The 20,022-nt window shown below is 37.1% G+C and overlaps 1 protein-coding gene across 5 annotated transcripts in view; it reads right to left on the minus strand.

Moving 5' to 3' along the window:
- Positions 1-950: 950 nt before the first annotated feature.
- The window catches only part of MYO5A (myosin VA), a 243,947-nt gene continuing 224,875 nt past the window's right edge, over positions 951-20,022 (minus strand). For all 5 annotated transcript variants that reach the window (XM_058294223.2, XM_058294222.2, XM_058294221.2 and 2 more), the window contains 7 exons: positions 18,345-18,499; positions 14,711-14,800; positions 13,389-13,539; positions 11,855-12,137; positions 10,263-10,437; positions 8,194-8,274; positions 951-7,340 (listed from right to left, as the gene is read on the minus strand). In XM_058294223.2, the coding sequence (XP_058150206.1) occupies positions 7,188-7,340; positions 8,194-8,274; positions 10,263-10,437; positions 11,855-12,137; positions 13,389-13,539; positions 14,711-14,800; positions 18,345-18,499 (1,088 nt within the window). In that variant the 3' untranslated portion in view covers positions 951-7,187. The remainder of the gene's footprint in view (positions 7,341-8,193; positions 8,275-10,262; positions 10,438-11,854; positions 12,138-13,388; positions 13,540-14,710; positions 14,801-18,344; positions 18,500-20,022) is intronic.

Raw genomic sequence — 20,022 nt, forward strand, 5'->3', positions numbered from 1 at the left:
GATCTCTGATGCCAATGTTTGGGCACCTGGCCATGCTGGAACCTACTCATGAACTTTTCAGTTATTTAAGGCACTACATTTCCTTCTTGGTTGAACTAGTTTGAGTTTGGGTTTCATCACATGTACCAGAAAGAATCCTAATGAATACATCAAAATGCTACTGGATGAGAGTGATTTTCCTAAAAGGAAAACCTTGACTAGGTCCCAATTCATTTAGAAAAGAAACTGCAAATCTTGATACTTCATTACTGGTAACATCCTAGTGTCCCATCAGACTGTAGTTCACTCAGTCAGTGATTGAATCTAATTTGGATGATGCTATATCTCTAGGGTCTAACACGATGCCTAGAAGAGAAAAGCACTTAGTAAATGAGCTGAATGAATGGATGTGTCATGAAAGAGAGAAGGAACTGTATAATGTACATGAAACCTATGTATATTCACTGCTCCAGAGATGAGCAACCAAAGATCTGAATAACCCTGCTCTTGTTTTGCCATCTGCACCCTTCATTGCTTGTACTATAATAAGAAAATTCACTTTATCTCCATTAAAATATAACTTTGATACAAAATCACATCTTGAATCTTTTGAAAACCTATGTAGATTACATATACCAAATTCCCCTCTGCTATGTCTTTCTCTATCAGAGATTTCCAACATATTTAGGCATGACTTCCACTTGAAAGGAAGATGTTGTCTTTCCCCATTTTTTTTTTGTACACTTATTTGTTTAAGTGTTTGACAATTGTCCTCTTCATCATATACATCACCCTGGGGTCCAGTATAGAAGGGGAAGTTGACAACTTTTACAATCCCGTGACTTCTTAGAATCTTCTCATGAGGTGAGGTCACCTTATATTCAACAATCTTCAGAAACAACCTGTTTTGTTGTTTTTAAACATGCTGTGGGTTTATTTATAAGACATTGACAAACAAAACAAAACAACCCTTTATATCCATTTATTTATTTGAACAATTTTCTATAATAGCCCAGACAATACATCATTAATGACACATATTTACTAAGTAGAACATGACAACCATAAATTTAGAGCGTAATTGTCATTCTGACATTGTTTTGATTTTCATCTTAGCACTAGGTGATATCTAGTGGAAACCCATATTTCAAAGGCTATGAGGTGATAAATGGTAAATTAATTTATTTTAAAAAACTTTATGTGAGGCGTGTTGCAATGAGTTCGATTTAAAACTAGATATTGTTAATGCCTTTCACTTCTCAGCTCTTCCACTTCCTTTTTAATGGGTGAATATTTTACCTAGGAATTTTTCCAAGATAAACTACATTACATTTTTCTATGCAGATCAAAGTAGAATTCCTTCTTCAGATTGAACAAGGAAAAATATTTGAAAAATTGCAATGTTCGGTTTTACTATAGTTAAAAGGCATATCCATTTCACAGTAAAACAATAATTAAAAAACAATGTGCTAAATATCATGAGCTCATTTCTTTGCAACACTGATAGAACAATTAAAAATTTTCAAGGACACAAAAAGCCAATGTTACTCCAGGATCTTACAAAAATACATAAGTAGAAATCATAAATTACAACATATATACCCACATTTAAAGGAAAAACTTACCATTTGTGGGGGAAAAAATTAAGTGGCTCAAGTGATTTATAGAGCCTGAAATGCAGGTTAAAATTTTATAGAACAGGGTTATAATGAGATATTTGAAAGTATCGACTCTGAAAACTGCATGAAAATGTATTGACCTACCAAGTATGAATTCTATATACACCAGTTTCAACACAAAGGACATTTTTCTTTCAAATATTTCAAGCAATATTACAATAGTAAGGAAATGTTAGTCATTTTCACACATTTTATGACTCTAATGACATATATGAAATTAATGAACATTTTAACGAAACCAAACTATAAAATTAAAAAATTATAATTCATTGTGGTAGATATTTTTACATAGTGCTTCTCAGTTCTTGATCTACTGAGAAAACACATGATAATTCTGGTAGATTTGTTTAGTTTAGGTTAGTACGATGGATTAGAACAAACTACTTTTTCCTGCTTTTATGTAATCTTTTACAGTAAAGGGTTCTTACAAAATGATTTTTTTTTAAAAAAGAAGAATGTCCATGAGAGGTTTCAAAGAGTTGTACCCTTTACCTTTATTAAAGAAGGGTTGGTGGAAAACAAGACATTTTAAGTATGACCAAGAAGCTAACTTATCTATTTCTTCCACATGTTCATTTGCTTATTTGCGACACAGAATTCCCACTAACCCAGGAACACTTTTCTAAGCTGATACCTCATTGGCTCTGAGAATGTTGGTGTTCCATAATTCTAATCCCTGGTTGGAAATAATAGAAAGGAAAGGAAGGAGAAAGCAATAGGAGGGGAGATCATGCAAAACCATGAAATACAGGGCAAGATATCCCTTACAGAGGAAAAGTTCCAGAGAACTTAAGGCAGCTCTAGAAGGGAAAGGAGCAGGGGTTAAGGCAGCCCTCACAGCACAGCTTGAGAACAAATTACAGTGCATTTATCCATGAACATAGGCCACAGCAATGCAATGAGTCTCTCTAACACTTGCATGCACACAGCAAAGCTCCTAGCTCCAAAGTAAACAACTGCAGGCGAGCTCAAATTGTGATGTTCAAATACACACTTACTTATATATGACCTTCTTGGTGGATAGTCCCCAGAAGGTATCCAGTGGCCTGGACTATTCTGTGATGAGAACCTAAATTGAGAAGGGTGACCAAGCCTGAGTATCCAGTGGCCTGGCCTGCAGAAGTAGGTTTTCTGCAAGCTGCACAGCTCAACTGGCAGCTCCAACAGCTCCAGAGAGTATGTGTTGAGAGTAACCTCCTCTTAACTTCAGGAAGGCTTTCACTGCTTTCTGTCTTTTGTGTTGAGACTGCCTGCTACCTAATTAATGATTTAAACACACTGTTGCACCCTCCAAGGGAGCACAGATTTATTATAGAAGTCAGACCTAATTATAACAGATAATTATGACAAAAAGAAAACCACCTGGCTCTGGGCACTTCAGCTAATTAAAACTTGCTGCTCAGCTATTCCTCAGTTCCCATATGCTAGCTGCCAACTCTGATGAAAAGAGCATCTTTGCTACCCTGGGACAATTCAATGTGTAATTTTTCCTGGCACTCTTTCTCCTGACAGCCACTTTTTAAAATCTCCTGCCTTATATCTGCCCCAGTACCCCTGCTACCTATGGGGAAAACAGAACCACTAGAGGGCTGTGCAATCTCTGGTTGGTTGCTGACTTATCTCCACCTTAAATAATCATCAGCAAATGATAGTAGTAGCTACACTATTAACCTTATAGTGCTGCTAGGAGGACAAAATGAGGTACAGAGAAAGAGCACTGAAGTAAAGCTTATTCAGATGTAGCTATTGTGTCTGCACTACTGTCAACAGGGGAATTGAAGTCACTCAGGAGGTTATTGCTTTCTATTTTATCCTAAAGAGTGGAAGTTACCCAGGGAATCTTTGATTAGCTTCCTGAGGAACAAACTGGTGACTGTGTGTGTGTGTGTTTGCATGTGTGCGTGTGTGTATGGGGGGGGGGCGGGGAGAGGGGGAGAGACGGGGAGAAAGGGGGAAAGAAGGGGAAAAAGAGAGAGGGGCTAACTAAACATCATGTGAGGACTTCTCAGGATGGAAGCAGGTGACCTTTTAAGAGTTATCCGGAAAGAAATTTCTCACAATAATCACTACACTGAAATTCTAATAAGAGTATTTTCATAGCCTTCCCCACTGTGATATTAAAAGATTTGACCAATATTGTGCACACACACTCACCTAGAAAAAGCCAACTCTCAATTATCCATTGGAATGGAAGGAATAACAAAGCAGATCATCCAAATTGACTCCAATCCCCAAATCTCCTATCAGTTGGCTTTGGAATATATTTTTGTACTTTAACACTTGACAAAAAATATGCAAGGTACATGGGGAATTTTCAAAACTTCCAGTGGTATCACAATGCTACACTTGGTAGCATATTCATCCCCCCTTTCCCTTCAGTATCACTTTTTAGGAAGATCAAAGCTTTGATATAAGAAAAGCTGCAAGAAGACAAATTACTTCTAATTTTTCAGCTTTGTATTCCAAGGGTGTGAAATGAGTCTGTTGTTAGGTAAGTGGGGAGGGGAAGATTAAAAAGATACTACCGAAACAAGGAATTGTTATGGTTTTCAAGCTCTTTGAATTCCTATTGTGAGACACAGGAATTAAGAAAAAGCAAAACAGTGGTAATGTGAAAAATGTTCTCCAGAGAACTGAGAACAAGAACTTGTGCAGAGATTGGCCTAAAGGCTTGTCAACAGGCAGACCAGAGCCAACAAGTGTCAAACAGCAGGTGACACAGCAGACAATGAATTATATGATTCAGTTGAGGGAAGAGGAAGAGTGAGTGGATAAATAAGACATGAGGGAAGGCTGGTGGAGGTGTGTTTGAACTTGAGTGAGAAAGTTTAAGTCGACAGAAGGAAGGGTGAGCAATCCTCAGACTGGCCAAAGGATACCAAAGTCAGAAGAATATCACTGAATCCTCTAGAAAGTAGGATAGAGAGTCATTTTCTGGGTCTTGAGAGTTCCCTGGTTGTAAGTTGTTCTTGTTATGACTAAAAATCCTCAGGCCACTAAGGGAAATTAATTAATTCAGGTCCCCACCTGGGACTCTAGGTAGGCTTAGGAGGAAGCTAGAATCTGGGAATAGCAGAACCTTTGTGCCACTGTTGCTGCAACAGGTGAGCCTGGATGGTCAGTGAGCAAGCTCTGGCTTGCAGGTGTGGAACAAGGTTCCAGCACTTGACAGAAAGCCAGGAGATATGAGAGAGAGAGAGAGAGAGAGAGAGAGAGAGACAAGACCAGAGAGGTTTCAGGGTATGAGCTGTCTGAGAGTAAAGTAATGGCAGTGGGAGATACAGTGTGATGTTGAAGACCTCACAAGATTTGGGGTGTGCTTGGGACATAGCTCCCCAAGAACAAGCTGGGGGATGAGGGTCTGCAAGGATTTCCAGGTCTGAGGTGGAAAGACTATACCATGGTTGCATTTTTGTTTCACAGTTCTCCTGTCTATCTCCCATTTATGCTGCTGGATTCTGCCACAATCAGTACTAACCAAATGGTTTTGAGTTCATTGTTCACTGAAAACCATACTGACCCAAGGAAAATGGAGAGCATCTGATTGAATTAGTAGTGTTTTTGGTTGATTTAGCAAATAAATACACTTATACACATATACTGAATAAAGCAGTACACAATTCAGCAAAACTTTATCTAAATAACTTTCAAATAATTCAGATATAGTGGGACTCCCTAAAATCATGTACATAAATCATGTACATTTAAGAACAGTTATGGCTACACAAACTTGTGATTTTACATTTTATTAATCCCTCAGAATTAATGGCACCAGAATACTGGTCTGTCCAGAAGAGGGCCATCTTCCTCAGTAAGAGCAGCTTGTTTCTCCAGGATCCAAAGGAAAGCATTTCAGATGTGAGTTACCTTCAGAATTCATTGCCCAACCCTCTTATTTTATAGAATGAGGAGACTGAGGCCCAAATAAGTTAAAAGTCAGTCTATTTCTTTTAATGACAATCTTTATCACTGATTTCAAACTGTCTGATTCTCAGTAATAATATTGCACATATTTTAATGCCATTATATAGATGCTTAATAGACATGTATATGTTCTATAAATCTATGACTGTGTAACTCAGAACCAGAGTTTCTAATGAAAGCAAAGAATTTGCTTTTGCACAACCTGATTTATTGTTTAAGATTTCTAGGAAAAATGGAGAATATGCTTAATTAGAATTTCAGAATGAAAACTTATAGAATCTGGGTCTTACTTAGTCAAATCCTCCAAAAATTCAATAATCTTATATTTCTTATGTAAGTCTTCTAAAGTATTTCTAACATGATGCTTTTTTAAGTATCTAATGGTATATGAGAACATTCATAGAAGTTGCAAAGCCTAAAAAATTGGATTCATAATTATTTATTATATACCTTCTTTTACAGAATTTATAGGATAGTCAAAATTTCAAGCTCTTAATCATGAATATTCTGGCATTCTTTTCTAGATAGTGACTAAGATTAATTCTTAATGAATTATTAAGGAACAGAACCTGTCAAGGTTTAAAATATGCACTGCAGGAATCAGATCTGGTACCTAAAAAGAAGTCACTTCACAGAACACTGTGCCCTGATGTGATATCCATCCAGGGAAAAATAATGAGCACATCAATGTAATACATCCTGAATAAATAATGACATTAACGATAGCCACTTTGTTTAATCCTAACCCTAATGTCAAACATTTTATCCTATAAGTACATGATTTCCCAGTATCTGCTACTCGTGCTAAATTACCAGTTTCCTTGGCAGGTGAATCTGTAGATATTTGCACACAATCCAGTTAAAACTGTGATCTGAATGAATTGTAAACAGAGTTGATTAAAGAGAAGCTTATTATTGTAGTACCTAATAAGAGTATCACTTACATTTTAAAGAACACAGTATGTAGCAGCAATTTAAGATGCTCAGTAAACTACAGTACAAATGGACATCTACACTATACAGCAAACCAACAGTTCTTTTAATATCTTGATATCATAGTGACACAAATAAGGAAATTACTTGACCAATTACTTTACATATTGCCAGTTTATTTCTTTGTTCCAGTTTGACAATATCAACATTATTGATTCCTAAACTTATACATACTCAATGGTGATTTGTCTTTCAAGTCTTCTGTTTAGCTCAAAGAGGTTCTTTGTTGGTTCCTTCCTAATAACAGCACATGTATAGAATTTATGTTTATAATACCGTTTAAGTGCAGTGCTAAAGGTTTAAAATAAATGCTGGCAGCTGAAGACACTTTTCCTCCCTTCCTTCCTTTTGTCAGTCACCTGCATATAAACTAAGGATACCTAAATGACCAGGGGTGAGTGTTGCTATAAAGGTAGCATGGCACAAAGGAGCCTATCTTTCTTTCCAAGGTGATGAAAGTATTCTAAAGGAGATTTCCAGTTAATAAACTCTTATTTGGGAGATGATCATTCTTTCTCCTTTAAGAAAATGTGTTTTCAGTAGCTTATTGGAAATAATGGGTTCTTATTTCAAGCTAGAAATATATTGCCAATGTTTGCCTTTACATCCCTTTCAGACCCGTGAAATGAATCCCAGGCCCAGGCTGGCTGGAATCTGTATTGTTTCTAGTGCAAGGGAGGATGGGTTAAAGGGGAAGGTGACAGGAAAGATGTGTTTAGCATCCATGAGCAGCTGAGGAGAGTCTTTCCTGTCTCGTAAACGCATCTGAGAAGACAAAAAAAAAAAAAGAAAAAGATAAACAGAGCATCAGTTCTTTGAATTCAAAAAGACTTTTTTCTGCCCAAACTTTAACAACAAAAATTCCTAACTAATGAAGAATGTTTATCTTTGTTTTAAAATTGCTTCATTTTCCCAATAAAGTGTTATCAAAAAGTTAATGCAGGGAAATGAACATGGCTCAAGTAATTGGGTGCCTATCTACCACATGGGAGGTCCTGGGTTCAGTTCCCTGGTGCTGTCTAAAAAAGATGAGCAAGACAGCATGCTGATACAACAGGCTGGAGCAGCAAGCTGAAGCAACAAGATGATGCAACAAGGAGACACAAGGAGGAAACACAATGAGAGACGCAACAAGCAGGGAGTAGAGGTGGCTCAAGTGATTGGGCACCACCATCACACATGGGAGGTCCTGGGTTCAGTTCCCTGTGCCTCCTAAAAAAAGACGAGCAGACACAGAGAGTACACAATGAACAGACACAGAGAGCAGACAGCAAGTGCAAACAAAGAAGGGGGGAGAATTAAATAAATTAAATAAATCTTTAAAAAAAAATGCAGGGGAGCATATGTGGCTCAAGCAGTTGCGTGCCCACCTCCCAAATGGGAGGTCCTTGGTTCAATTCCCCATGTCTCCTAAAGAAAAAACTAACAGAAAGTGAGTAAAAACAACAAACAGACAATGAGTGCAAGAATGAGCAAAAACGACAAGTAAACGGATGAGGGAGCCATTTCATGGGGAGAAAAAAGTTAAGGTGCTATAAAAATTGGATAAAATAATATACTTTCCCATTAGACGAATGTGTTAGTGGATCAAACGGGAAAAAATGCCTGGAGATCTTACCTGTATAGTACGAATAAATGATACAGAGACTCTTTCTTCAAACTCGTTTACTGGAGTATACAAATTCAACACTTTGACAATCTGTGAGAAATGAAATGATCACAGCTTTCAGCACGTTGCCAAATACACACTGGATACTGATAATTGGGAAAGCAAAAGGGATCTGTGCATACATTTATCAAGTCTACCCAGGGGTGGAGTGGAGCAGGGTGGGACAAGACAGAAAGGGAGCTGGTTAAGGGCACTTTTACCTCTTCTTTATTATCTTAATCTTTACAATAAGAATGTATTAATTTTATATTTGTACAGTTTTTTAAAAAGCAATATAAGTTTGGAAGGATATTCAAACAGTACAAAAGAATACAACATGAAATTAAGTGTCCCCAAGCCCACCCTCCCAGGCTTCAAAAGCAGCAATTGTTAACAACATCTTAAGTCTCCATCTAGCTATTTTCTAAACATATTCTAACACATTACTTTAAACAAATGGAATCCATTTACTAATGCTATTCTACAACTTGAATCTTATTTTTTTAAAAGATAAGTTAATATAAATGAATAACATGAATAACAAAAAGGCTTCTAAAGAAAATAACCAATTACTTAGGAGATACAAAGGGCTTTCAAAGGTGTCAAATTATTTTTTGTTGTTGTTGGTAAAATAGCCATGCTTCTTTCCTAATGAAAATAAATCACTGTCAATGGAAGGTAGAAAGATATTTCCATTTTCAAGGTATTGTGTAGAGCTGTGCTGTCCAATACAGTAGCCTCTAGACATATGTGGTTATTTAAATTTAAATTAGAATTAATTAAAAGTAAATAATTCAATTGGACAGTGCTAATCTAGAAGCAAAAAATAAATTAAATACCAGAGAGATGTCAAGTAGACAGCAGGCAGTTTATCAGGTCTGAGTGAGAACCTGAATTAGGAGATAGTAGTAGATATTTTACTCAGAGATAGTAGTAGAACTTTAAAAAAGTAGGACTACTTCATTCAATAAAATCTGCTAAATAGAATGAATTTTAAATCTTCCTCACTCTCAGAAATATGTGCTTAAAACATATAAAGTATATTCTTTAAAAGTGGGATGAAAACAAATCTCTGTTGAGTCAGGTTTTCCCCACTTGACAGAAATGGAGAAAAGTGGAATCTCAAGGCCACTATGTAGTAATGTGGTCGTGCTTTATTCTTAGTAAGAATTATGTAACCAGGAATTCAGCATTAAGAAGCTGTAAATCTTGATTCTTGTTATCATCTGAGCTCTCAGTTCAGACTTAAGTATGGCTGAGGATCTCTATGTTGTGACAGGGAAACAATGGGCATGCTCATGCCTGTGCCTTGCCTCATCCCTTTGCCCTTGGCCTCAAATGCCCCTCCAATCTTTTCACATCTTCAGATTTGAGACACCGTTCAAGGCCCAGCTTAATGGGACATTCACTGAACCCAGACAGTTATCACTGACTCAGCATCTCCTTTCCTCCTCTGACTATAGAGCTTGCTAGAGCTTCTTACGAGTACAGTCAGCTACGTACATCTCTGTCTTCCCTAATAGTGTGAAACGTCCTCAAAGGCAGGGATTGTTCCTTACTTTTTGAAGTCTCTCCCCCAACAAGTTGGTACCATGAGATAGGAGCTCAATTTGCCATTTATTGAATTGAAAGTAACAAGAATTATTTGTCTTAAAAAGAGAAGTTGAGAAAAGCATTCAATGATCAAATCATATGGAAAATTATTTTATGGAATATAAGCTCCATAGAATGTACACCTCACAAGAATAGGGACTTCATTTTGTTCCTAGTTGTATACCATTGCCTAGAACATTATCCAAAACACCATAGGTACTCAATAAATATCTACTGAACACTGAACCTGAATGACCGAGTAACATTGAAACGTATTACTTTTCTGGTAAAATCTACTTTCTTCAGGATCTATAGAGATATATATCTTCTCTAACACAGATGAAGTCAGCTCAGATACAAAAGTAATAACTAGGACACTTCTTTACTTCCCTAAAGATCACTCCTGATTAATGTTAAATTATATTATAATAGGGAAATTGCTTTACCTGGGCAGTAGTTAAAGCATTGCACATGGAACAAATGGCTTCTGCATCTTCATCTGTTTTCTTTTTTACTTGCAAAAGCTGAGCAGCCTGAATAAGAGGTTCCAAAGTTTCTTTAGCCCCACTGTTCATTAGATTTTTGTCACGTAGCCATTCTTCAAGTTGACTGACATTGTACCTATGCCAAAGAGAGAAACAGAGATAGAGGGAGAATGCAAATTTGCTGAATGTTGTCAAAAACGTTTTAATTTTTATGTGTGGCCTTGTCAGGATTTTCGGTTAAAATGACAACCTGTATTTTTGTTCAATTTTCTAAAATCTCATCAGCTGTGCTTAAAATTTATCATTATAAATAGTATTGAGGTTATCATAATTACATAAGAGTATATGATTAGAGAATATAATTCTCTTTAACTGAAGATAGAAATGTAGTCACTGTAGCAAAAGTTATGAAATAAGACTTGCTAATAAAAAAGAACATATAATATGGCTATGTCTTTATTAAACAGTTGACCAGAAAGCACTATCTAGCTTTTCTTACTATTTCAGAGGTGGGTTCCTTTTGGAGGATGAGACTCAATAGTCATTTGAGAATGCTCTCTTCCTTAAGGCAAACTCAGTTAACTGGTAATCTGGCCCCCCACATATACCTTGTGCTCAGGCCCTCTTTAGGGAAGGGCCGGGGCGATGGAGATAGAGAACTGAGGACTGCTCAGGGATGGATGGAGAGAAGAGCAAGTGAGTGCTACTGGAAGAGACAAAGACTCTAAACATGGGCGGAGACAAAGAAACTACATGGACACTGAGGTTTTAAGAGTTGGACAACCAAGTGACAGTGGTTCTCAAACTAATAGTAAGGTAAACGGACACACAATCAGAACTCAGTAATAAGGCAAAGAGAAGGCATTAAGATATTACAAGAGGTAACTTGACATTGATAAGCACAGCTTATAGAGAAATTCTAAGAGATTTTCTTGGATTTGAGTCAGAATGAAAAATTGGAAAAGAATGCCCAGGTTTCCTCGGGTTGAGTAGCTAAGACTTTTGTAGGAGAAATCTTCCCTGCCTGCCCCACCGTGAACAGTACAGCCCTTTTAAAACAAATACATGTTTAAAAAAATTCTATTATGATAATGATGCTATGCTGAGGAGTTGGGCATAAAATTGGGGGCAGCTTTTCTTAAACTATATAGGGCCATATTTCAAGTGTTAGTAAGATTTGTTAGATCTGTTCTTGTTGTCTTAAGCACAAACTTAAGAAATATTCATTATAATTTGATATTTTGTTACAGTATATTTAAATCATTTTATCATTTCTGCACTCTCTCAAAAAGTTAGCTTCTCAGAGGAGCAGGGTTTCTTATTGCACAATCAGAAGAGCCCCTTGGTAAGGCACAGGCAAGGAGCAAATGAGACCTGGATAAACCCGACCAGGCAAGAGAAAGCGGCATGATGCCAGTTCTTCCCTTGCTGCTTGGTTGCTTGGCACCAAACTTCAGGTGCAGTGATCTCAAACAAATAATCAGCTCTCTACAACCCTGGCAGGGTTGTATAATTCAGAAAAGAAGCCCTGAGGGCTGCTGACATTTGGGTACCTGATCTGCATGCCCTTACTCCAGGAACACATGTCTTTCCGCAGGAGGAGGTTGTTCAGGGTGATGGCCCCCACGATGTAGAACATCTGCTTGACCACCTGCTTGATCAGTTCCGGGTCCATGCCGTGCTGACACATGACCGAGTGGAAGGAGTTGAGCTGCCGCAGGATGGAATCCAGAGTGTAGGTGCCCTCATCGGCGATACTGGAGGTTCGCTTTCTTAGCCCCGTGGGCTTCACCCCAGACACACCCTGGATCGTTTCATGCTCCAGCATGCCAGAGACTGCAGGAGTATTTTAATTGTTAAAAGAGAAGACTTGGAAGGAAAGGCGTTTCCATGTCCATACATACACACAAGTACACACACACACACATTCAATTCAGGAAGATGATCTGAGCATCAAAATAGAGGGAAAAAGAACTTTACAAAAAAGGGTGTCTGGATTTTAAACCTTAATAAAGGAATAATTCTTAAATGCAAAAGTTTCCATGAAATTTAAAAATCTTAACATATTTTAAAAAATAAGAAGCAGTAGCCTTTGGTAGCAAAAGTATGGGGAATCTTGGGTAGGTTTCTGGGAGAGAAATACAAGGGAAATGAAGACATGGGAAAATACATGGGCAGGGTAAGAAAGGGCAGCTGGGATTAAGAGCCTGCTGATAATTTGCCTGAAGATAACAGAGTTGCATAACTCTATTTTTTTTAATTGAATGCATTCAAAATGAGCAGCTTCCAATTTGTATGTGCCTCCTAGATCTTATTTCATATATTGCTACCTTCCTTCACATTCCAAAGGAATTTGGGTAACAGGATACACAAATTAATACCCAAAATGAGTGCACACATATAAAGAGAGGTGCCTAGGATCACATATTTTAGCTGAATACAAATATATTGAAAATACACAAATATAAACACATTCTAGCTTCTTAGCAGAAGGAGGGAGAAGACACACTGTCCTGCCAATGAGGCACTGCTACTTCAAACCAAATTTCATTGGGGCCATGAAATGTCGAACCCAGCAGCCTAAGTGTCAGAGACAGATCTATGAGAATTTTTCTTGTTGCCACGTAGCTTCTCTGCCATTTTATCATGGCATATTTGGCTCCTGATTCATTCTAGGGCAAGGTACAAGCTTCCTCAGTCTCCTTGGTTTTAGATGGGTTCCTGGGAAGACTGTGTATAGTAGCATCCGAGAACAAATTTTAAAGTGTTGCTGATAATCCAAGAAGGTATGGAGTCTATAGCTGGGTCTAAGGCATAACCCAATCTTAAGAGATGGCATTACACACCAGGGTTGGAAACCAAATATTGCTGTTTTGAACATGTGGATTTTGATGTATTCCAAGCCGGTCTTGGCTGGATTTCCAGGATTCCTTACCTAATTTTAGGCCCATATTTTACCTACATTACCTTACCACTTTACGTGTTCCTGTATGAATACATGCCCCGAAATATACATCACTGTTGGTCATTTGCTGGTAGGAAGCTGTGGCAGACAGAATGCAATGCTCAGCAGGGTCCTGCTCTTACCAATCATTGGCTGAAGGATGTTTTCTAACACTCGCACCAGGTGCTGGTAGATCTGAATGGCCAAGTCACTCAGCACCTGCCGATACTCAGCCAGGTCAAAATTGGTGAGGCAATGTTCATTCTGGCGAGATGTATTGTGTTTCATAAATCCCTACAGTCACAATGCAAAGTTAATGATATACATAAAGTAAAATTTCTGTTTAACATCTCCAGTTTGATCAACATCCTTATGCTCTTTCTCCTCTCTTTCTTTCCTTTATATTTACCTTCCTAAGCCAAGCACTGAATAACTGCAAACAGCATTTACTTGGTGTTCTCACCTTCAGATTATTCCAGTTTCCATCCATCCTACACATTAACACCAGGATACTCATTCTCAAATGTTGATGTGTGCACATTTGTTTCTATCATAACCCCATTTCACTTCTTACTAACTTTTGGATAATATCTCAACTTGGCAACTCAGCATTTAAGTCTTTCCGATAGCAATGCCAATGAAACAAGTTGGGGAAACTTAACTAAAAAAAAAAAGAATGAATGTTCTCTCTTATGAAACAGCAGGTTTACTGCCAAATACTAAATTATCTAAAGTAATAATCTCTTAACTAGAGTTCATTAAATATAGTTCTGTTCATAAATACTGTACCCAAGGGCATAATCTTCTTCAAAATAGACTGATTTTTATAGAGATGGGTGAATAAAAGGAAAATTTTCCTTTTACAGTATTTCATGGTATCCACATCATGATTTTTAGTCTGGTTTAGAATGGAATCTTTGGGTGATATTTGTTAAAATGGAAAGCTAATTGTACAGGCAGCCAGTTTTTTTTTTCCAGTTATTCTGCATTTTAAGACTATGCTTGTTTGACACTGCCTGATAAAGGCAATTGCTTGCTTGATAGATTCTGCCCACAGTTAAGCAGCTGCCTTCCTACAATCTACTTAATAATGTGGTCTAAATGTGGGGACTGACAAGATGTCTTTCAAGCCTAAACTGATTAATTTCTTTAAGTAGCTCAATATTCCTATATTAGCTCTTGAAAATCCCACATATTCAAAATGTTTCATTTCTGCTAACTACTCATTGACCAATGCTTATCTTTTGTCTGCTGCATTTTCTCATAATATAAACTCTCAGAAGGAAGAAACTATGTTTACTGTTACATAGATAAGAGACATCAAATAAAGCTATGAACTTCCCAGCCACTTCTGAATTTGGGCTTCTATATTAACAAGTAGTTAAGCATCTTGTGGTTCTAAAATTTTCCTTAAAAAGAATATAGAAAGTTTAGCAAAGTGATTTTGTAATCAAGATTTTCTCACCTCTTCTCCACTGTACTGCTTCAAACAGTGCAAAAAACGGCATGTGTTAGAGAGCCAGAAGGAGACTGTTTCAAAATCATCACCTCTTTTCTGAAACAGAGAATAAATCTAAATTTGCTTTTTCCTTGGGGAAAACTACTGCATACAACCTGAAAAAACTGAACAGATATCAGAAAGCCTATTTCTATAAGCAATTACAAAAATAAATTGCATTTTTAAAGTCCTACAAATTATGGCTGGCAGAATTTCCCACTCATCCAGCTGGATGTTAACATAGCTGTCACTTTGCAGAAAAAAAATCACCAAGTCACAGCTGACCCAAACTCACTTCCCTTGGCAATAGGGAAGGGAATCAGAAAAAAATAAAAGCAAAAAAAAGGAATCAGAAATATTGTAATGAAAAAGAGTTTAGATTAGGGTAAAACCAGATCAACCATAAGATAAAATTTCTGAGCAGTGGGTTAGAGATGGGATGAAAGAAGTCCTGTAATAAAAGTGTAGACAGCTGGCTGGCCCCTTAACCAGGGCTGGGCCTCAGGAGCAGAGAGGAAACGAGATAGACTCCTTGAGTCTGGAAAAGAAACTAGGGCTGGAAATCCTTTCAGGCTCAAAGGCTGAATGGCAGACACAACTAAGACCATAACTGACTAGTTTGGATATGAGACTTCATAGGAATTTTGCCCAGAAGAACTAAAGTGAGAAACTCTAAAATATTTTACCTTGCATTCAAATGGCCATGCTTTGGTCTTAGAAGCACATTTATATTTTTCATGATAGCATATATTTTAATATAACTCTACCATTACATCACATCGAAACTTGGGTTCTTAGAAGCTGTATGAGAGTAACTGCCACCTTTGGTTCCAGTAAAAGTACACCAGGAACAGAATACATCATGGAGAAAAATTTCCATGACGCTTTCTTATGAGATCTTTTTATTTTTTTTACATAAATAAAATGTATTATTAGATCATTTTTACATAAATAAAATGTGCCCCTTTAAGCAAACATAATACAAATAAAAACCCTTAAAATTTGAAGAATACAAGAGAATATAAAACCTAATTTAATCTTTTTAGCAGAGAGGATAACTGAGTTCAGGTTCTGACTATGTCTAGTTAAATATTTAAGAGACTGAATTATACTGTCCTCCAGTTTCAGGATGATAGCCAGAAAATAAGTAAATAAAATTTATGACACTCCCATAAATAGAAAATCATTCTATGGCTTCTTAAGTTCACATTTGACTAAAAAGGTACCCTTTCCAAAAATTTGGATTATAACTGTTTCTTTTTTTTTTGTTTTCAGGAACATGTATTACACAGGTCTGAGTGCAAGAAATGGTAGACAACTGCTATGACTGCTTTAAAAAAGCGCATCAGGTACCAATGCCAAGTCCTGATGTTTTCAAGAGCCCCTTGGTTCTCAGCCCCTCTGTTTTCTAATGTAGGTTTTGGATTCAGTTGACAAAGACAATGGGTGCAGATATAGATACAAAGGGGACCACAACATGGCTTGAGTGAGAATGGTTAATGACACACTTATACAGACTTCACTGATGTCTAGACAAGTCAAACTGCAAGATTCTCAGAAGAGCCTCAGATCGAAGCCTGTAATTGTACCTACTAAAGAATCAGCAGATAACCCAGGCCTCCTTGACCCGTGTGCAGCAGGCCCAAGCGCAGTGCTGATGCGCGCAAGGAGTGCCGTGCCATGCAGGGGTGTCCCCCGTGTAGGGGAGCCCCACGCGCAAGGAGTGCGCCCTGTAAGGAGAGCCGCCCAGCGCGAAAGAAAGTGCAGCCTGCCCACGAAATGGCGCTGCACACACAGAGAGCTGACACAAGATGACGCAACAAAAAAAGACACAGATTCCCGGTGCCGCTGATAAGGATAGAAGCGGTCAAAGAAGAACACACAGCAGAGAAGACAACAAGGTGGGGGAGAAATTAAAAATAAATCTTAAAAAAAACCAAAACAAAACCTAAGCAGAGATTTCATTGCCAAAATAATTCAGCGCCTGTTCTCATTGGTGGGTTCCAGCCCTTGCTAAGCTACATTTAAACAAATTAACCCTACAAACAATTTCTTTCAGTATGACACTAAGTGTGGCCTCTGTTATCATTAAAGTGAGGTATTCCAAATTACTTCAAAATAAAAGATCATATAATATAATTTAAAAAAATTAAAACTGACCGCCAGTGCTCTTTTCAAGAAGTTTCTAGATTGACTTTGCCAAAATAATATTTTTACAATGAACAAACGGCATTTTTTATCATTTCATAGAAAACAATTGAGATCAACTCAAAAGCTATTTGCAGCCTTTGATTTAATAGATAAAAATTATCTGTGAGCTAAAAGCTGTAAGGAATCTTTACATATCTTTGGATAGCTGTGCTGTTTGAGAGCCCATGTAAAAAACAAAAACCAAAACAGTTGCTAAAATCAAGACAAGGATGCAAGACAATAAACCTCAATTCAAAACAAGGATGTGAGGCAAATGTACACAATTTGAAATGGTGCCAAAGCAGTGTTATATCCTAGTAACTACTGTTTTTAATTCTTTAAACAATTTGGTACAATTAGTCAATTAGATAAATACCCTTTTCAATTAAGGTGGAGGAATAAAATGTCATAATTTGGTTTTGTTGTCTTTTTGGAGAAGGTGGTTTAAGAAGTAGCATAGCCTGTAGTTTATCTAAGCATACCCTTTAGTAACCACTGTAAAAATATAACTACATAGAATATTTGTACAATAGGGCCTGACCAAGAACGAGCATTTCTTAAAAGTTCATGAAGGACATCTTAGATTGGAGAGTATACTGGGCATGTTAACTATCCATTTATCTCCATTTTCAAAGTTCTCATTAAGTCAGATAACCAGAAAGCAAAGTATCTGGAGCACATTATCTTAGCTTTACACAGAATACTCAAATTAAGTGTATAAGAAAGAGAAATAATAAAAAGAAATAATTTTTTAAAAATTAACTATATTTATTGACTTTTCTAGAGTCAAGAGGAGGATTACGTAACATGACCCCATGAGTATTGAGTTATGTAGGGTTTTCTGTTCTGTTACATAATTTTGCTGCCTTTCCAAGTCCTTCCTTTCTAACAAGGACCTGTGTTTTGCTTCTCATGAGGGACCAGGCACCTTGGGTAATAGGGAAAACTGGAGAATGAGTTGAAGAATAATAGAAAGAAAAATTTTAATGTATTATCAGACATCTTTTTAGATAAATGGGCCATGTATTCTTTAACTTACTTAAAGTCTATTTTAACTACAACATCTTATTCCCTATATATTGTTCATATGGATTCCACTAAATATTTTTAATTTACTACCAACAAAAATCCAGAAGCAGACTATTTTGCCTATGAAAAAACTTAATTTACTTCACAAACAGAATTATTTCAAATTAATTTTGATTACTGTTCAACCTGAACACTGTTTTGAAAGAAGACATATAGATGTGTTTGCCAGGGAGAGAGTTTCCTACAATGGAAGTTATCATTAAGGCTGGAAAGTCTTCATAGCCAGAAATTTAGCTTTAAGTCTAATGAAAGAAAACCACTTCTGTGTAGATTCTTTCATCATTAATATTCATTATGAGAATTTTGCTAAACATGAACTGACCTTCAAAACTTTTTTGATGCTGTTAATTGTTGATGTTAGCAATGACCTTACTTTCTGATCATCATTTAGGTAGTCTGCATGTCGAACACACATAAACAGGATGTATGCTGGTAACCCTGGAATCAAATTGACTGCTACACCACGTGGCTTCAGTTCTGGGGGGGAAAAAAGGGAAAAATAATCTTACATAACATTGCAAGTCTTGGTGAGGATGCTTTTTGAGATATAAAAGCACAGTTATCATGTAAGAGTTCAACCATTTAGGGTAAGTACATCACATTAAAAAAATGATACTTTAATAGTTCATTAGATGAGAGAAATTCTTGAAGGTGGGGACATATGAATCTTAGTTTTCTATATAGTGACAACCCCCTAATTTATATCTTTTGCTCTGACTTTTCTCTGGAAATCCAGACTTGTGTATATATACTGCCTTCTTGATATTTCCCCGTAGGGATGTCAAACTGAGCCTATCCCAAACCAAACTCTTGATTCCCAAAGGAATCTTTTCTAGCAGTCTTCTTCATCTCAATAAATGACAACTCCAGCTATCCAATTTCTCAGGCTATAAACCTTGTCATCATCTGTGATCCCTTTCTTTCTCTCACATACCGTATCTAACCTAACAACAAATCCTTTTAGCACTATTATTAAATACATCCAGAATCCAACTATTCCTTACCACTTCTGACCCTAGTCTAGCCATCATCATTATTTCTCCTGGATTGGTGCATTAGCTTCCCAAATGGCCTAACTTTTAATGTCTGATAAAACATTAAAATTTTTCTTCCTATTAATACTTTACTTCCCAATAGTGAATTTTCCTTTCTTTCTTTCTTTTTTTTTTTGAGGTACTGAGACTGGGGATTGAACCCGGGATCTTGTATGCAGGAGACTGGAGCCCAACCACTGAGCCACATTAGGTCCCTGAGTTGGCTCCTTCGTTTGTTTGCTCATTGTTTGTTTTCTTTAGGAGGCATTGGGAACCAAATGCAGGACCTCCCATGTGGGAGGCAGGTTCTCAACTGCTTGAGCTACATCTGCTTCAGAGTAATTCTTTTTTAAAATGCAGGGTAGATCATGTCACTCCTGTTCTGAAAACTCTCCAAGTGCCTTCTCATCTCACTCATTTATAAAATCCCCAGTCTTTTCAATGGACCACCAGGTGATCTGGCCCTATTCCTCTTCCCCTCAGCTCCAGCTTACTCTGCTCTAGTCAGATTGCTTTTCTTGCTTTTGGCTGAACATGTCAATCATGCTCCTTCCTCAGGGTGTCTGCACTTAACTATTTTTCTATCTGAAATGTTCTTTCTCAGATATCTTTATGACTTGCTCCTTCACCTCTTTCAGTCTCTACTCAAAGATTACCTTTATCAGAGAGAACTTTCCTGACTACTTCATACAAACCAGTACAGCTGCTTTCATTCATTAGACATTTATTTTTGTTTCTTCTCTATTTGCCAACAATGGAATGTAAGCTCTATGAGAAAAGGCATTTTATTTTGCTCATTAGCCAGTACCTAGAAAATGCCTGACTCACGGTAGGAGCTCAATAAATGTCTGCAAGGGGATGAATCTTTGTTAATTCTAGCCCTTAAGTATCAGTGGCTCGTTAACAGTTTACTAAATGAAGATCACGTTGAAACTTAAGTACCTCTGCACCTAGATATAGTACCAT

This window comes from Dasypus novemcinctus, chromosome 3 (genome assembly GCF_030445035.2).
Source record: "Dasypus novemcinctus isolate mDasNov1 chromosome 3, mDasNov1.1.hap2, whole genome shotgun sequence".
Lineage (NCBI taxonomy): Eukaryota > Metazoa > Chordata > Mammalia > Cingulata > Dasypodidae > Dasypus > Dasypus novemcinctus.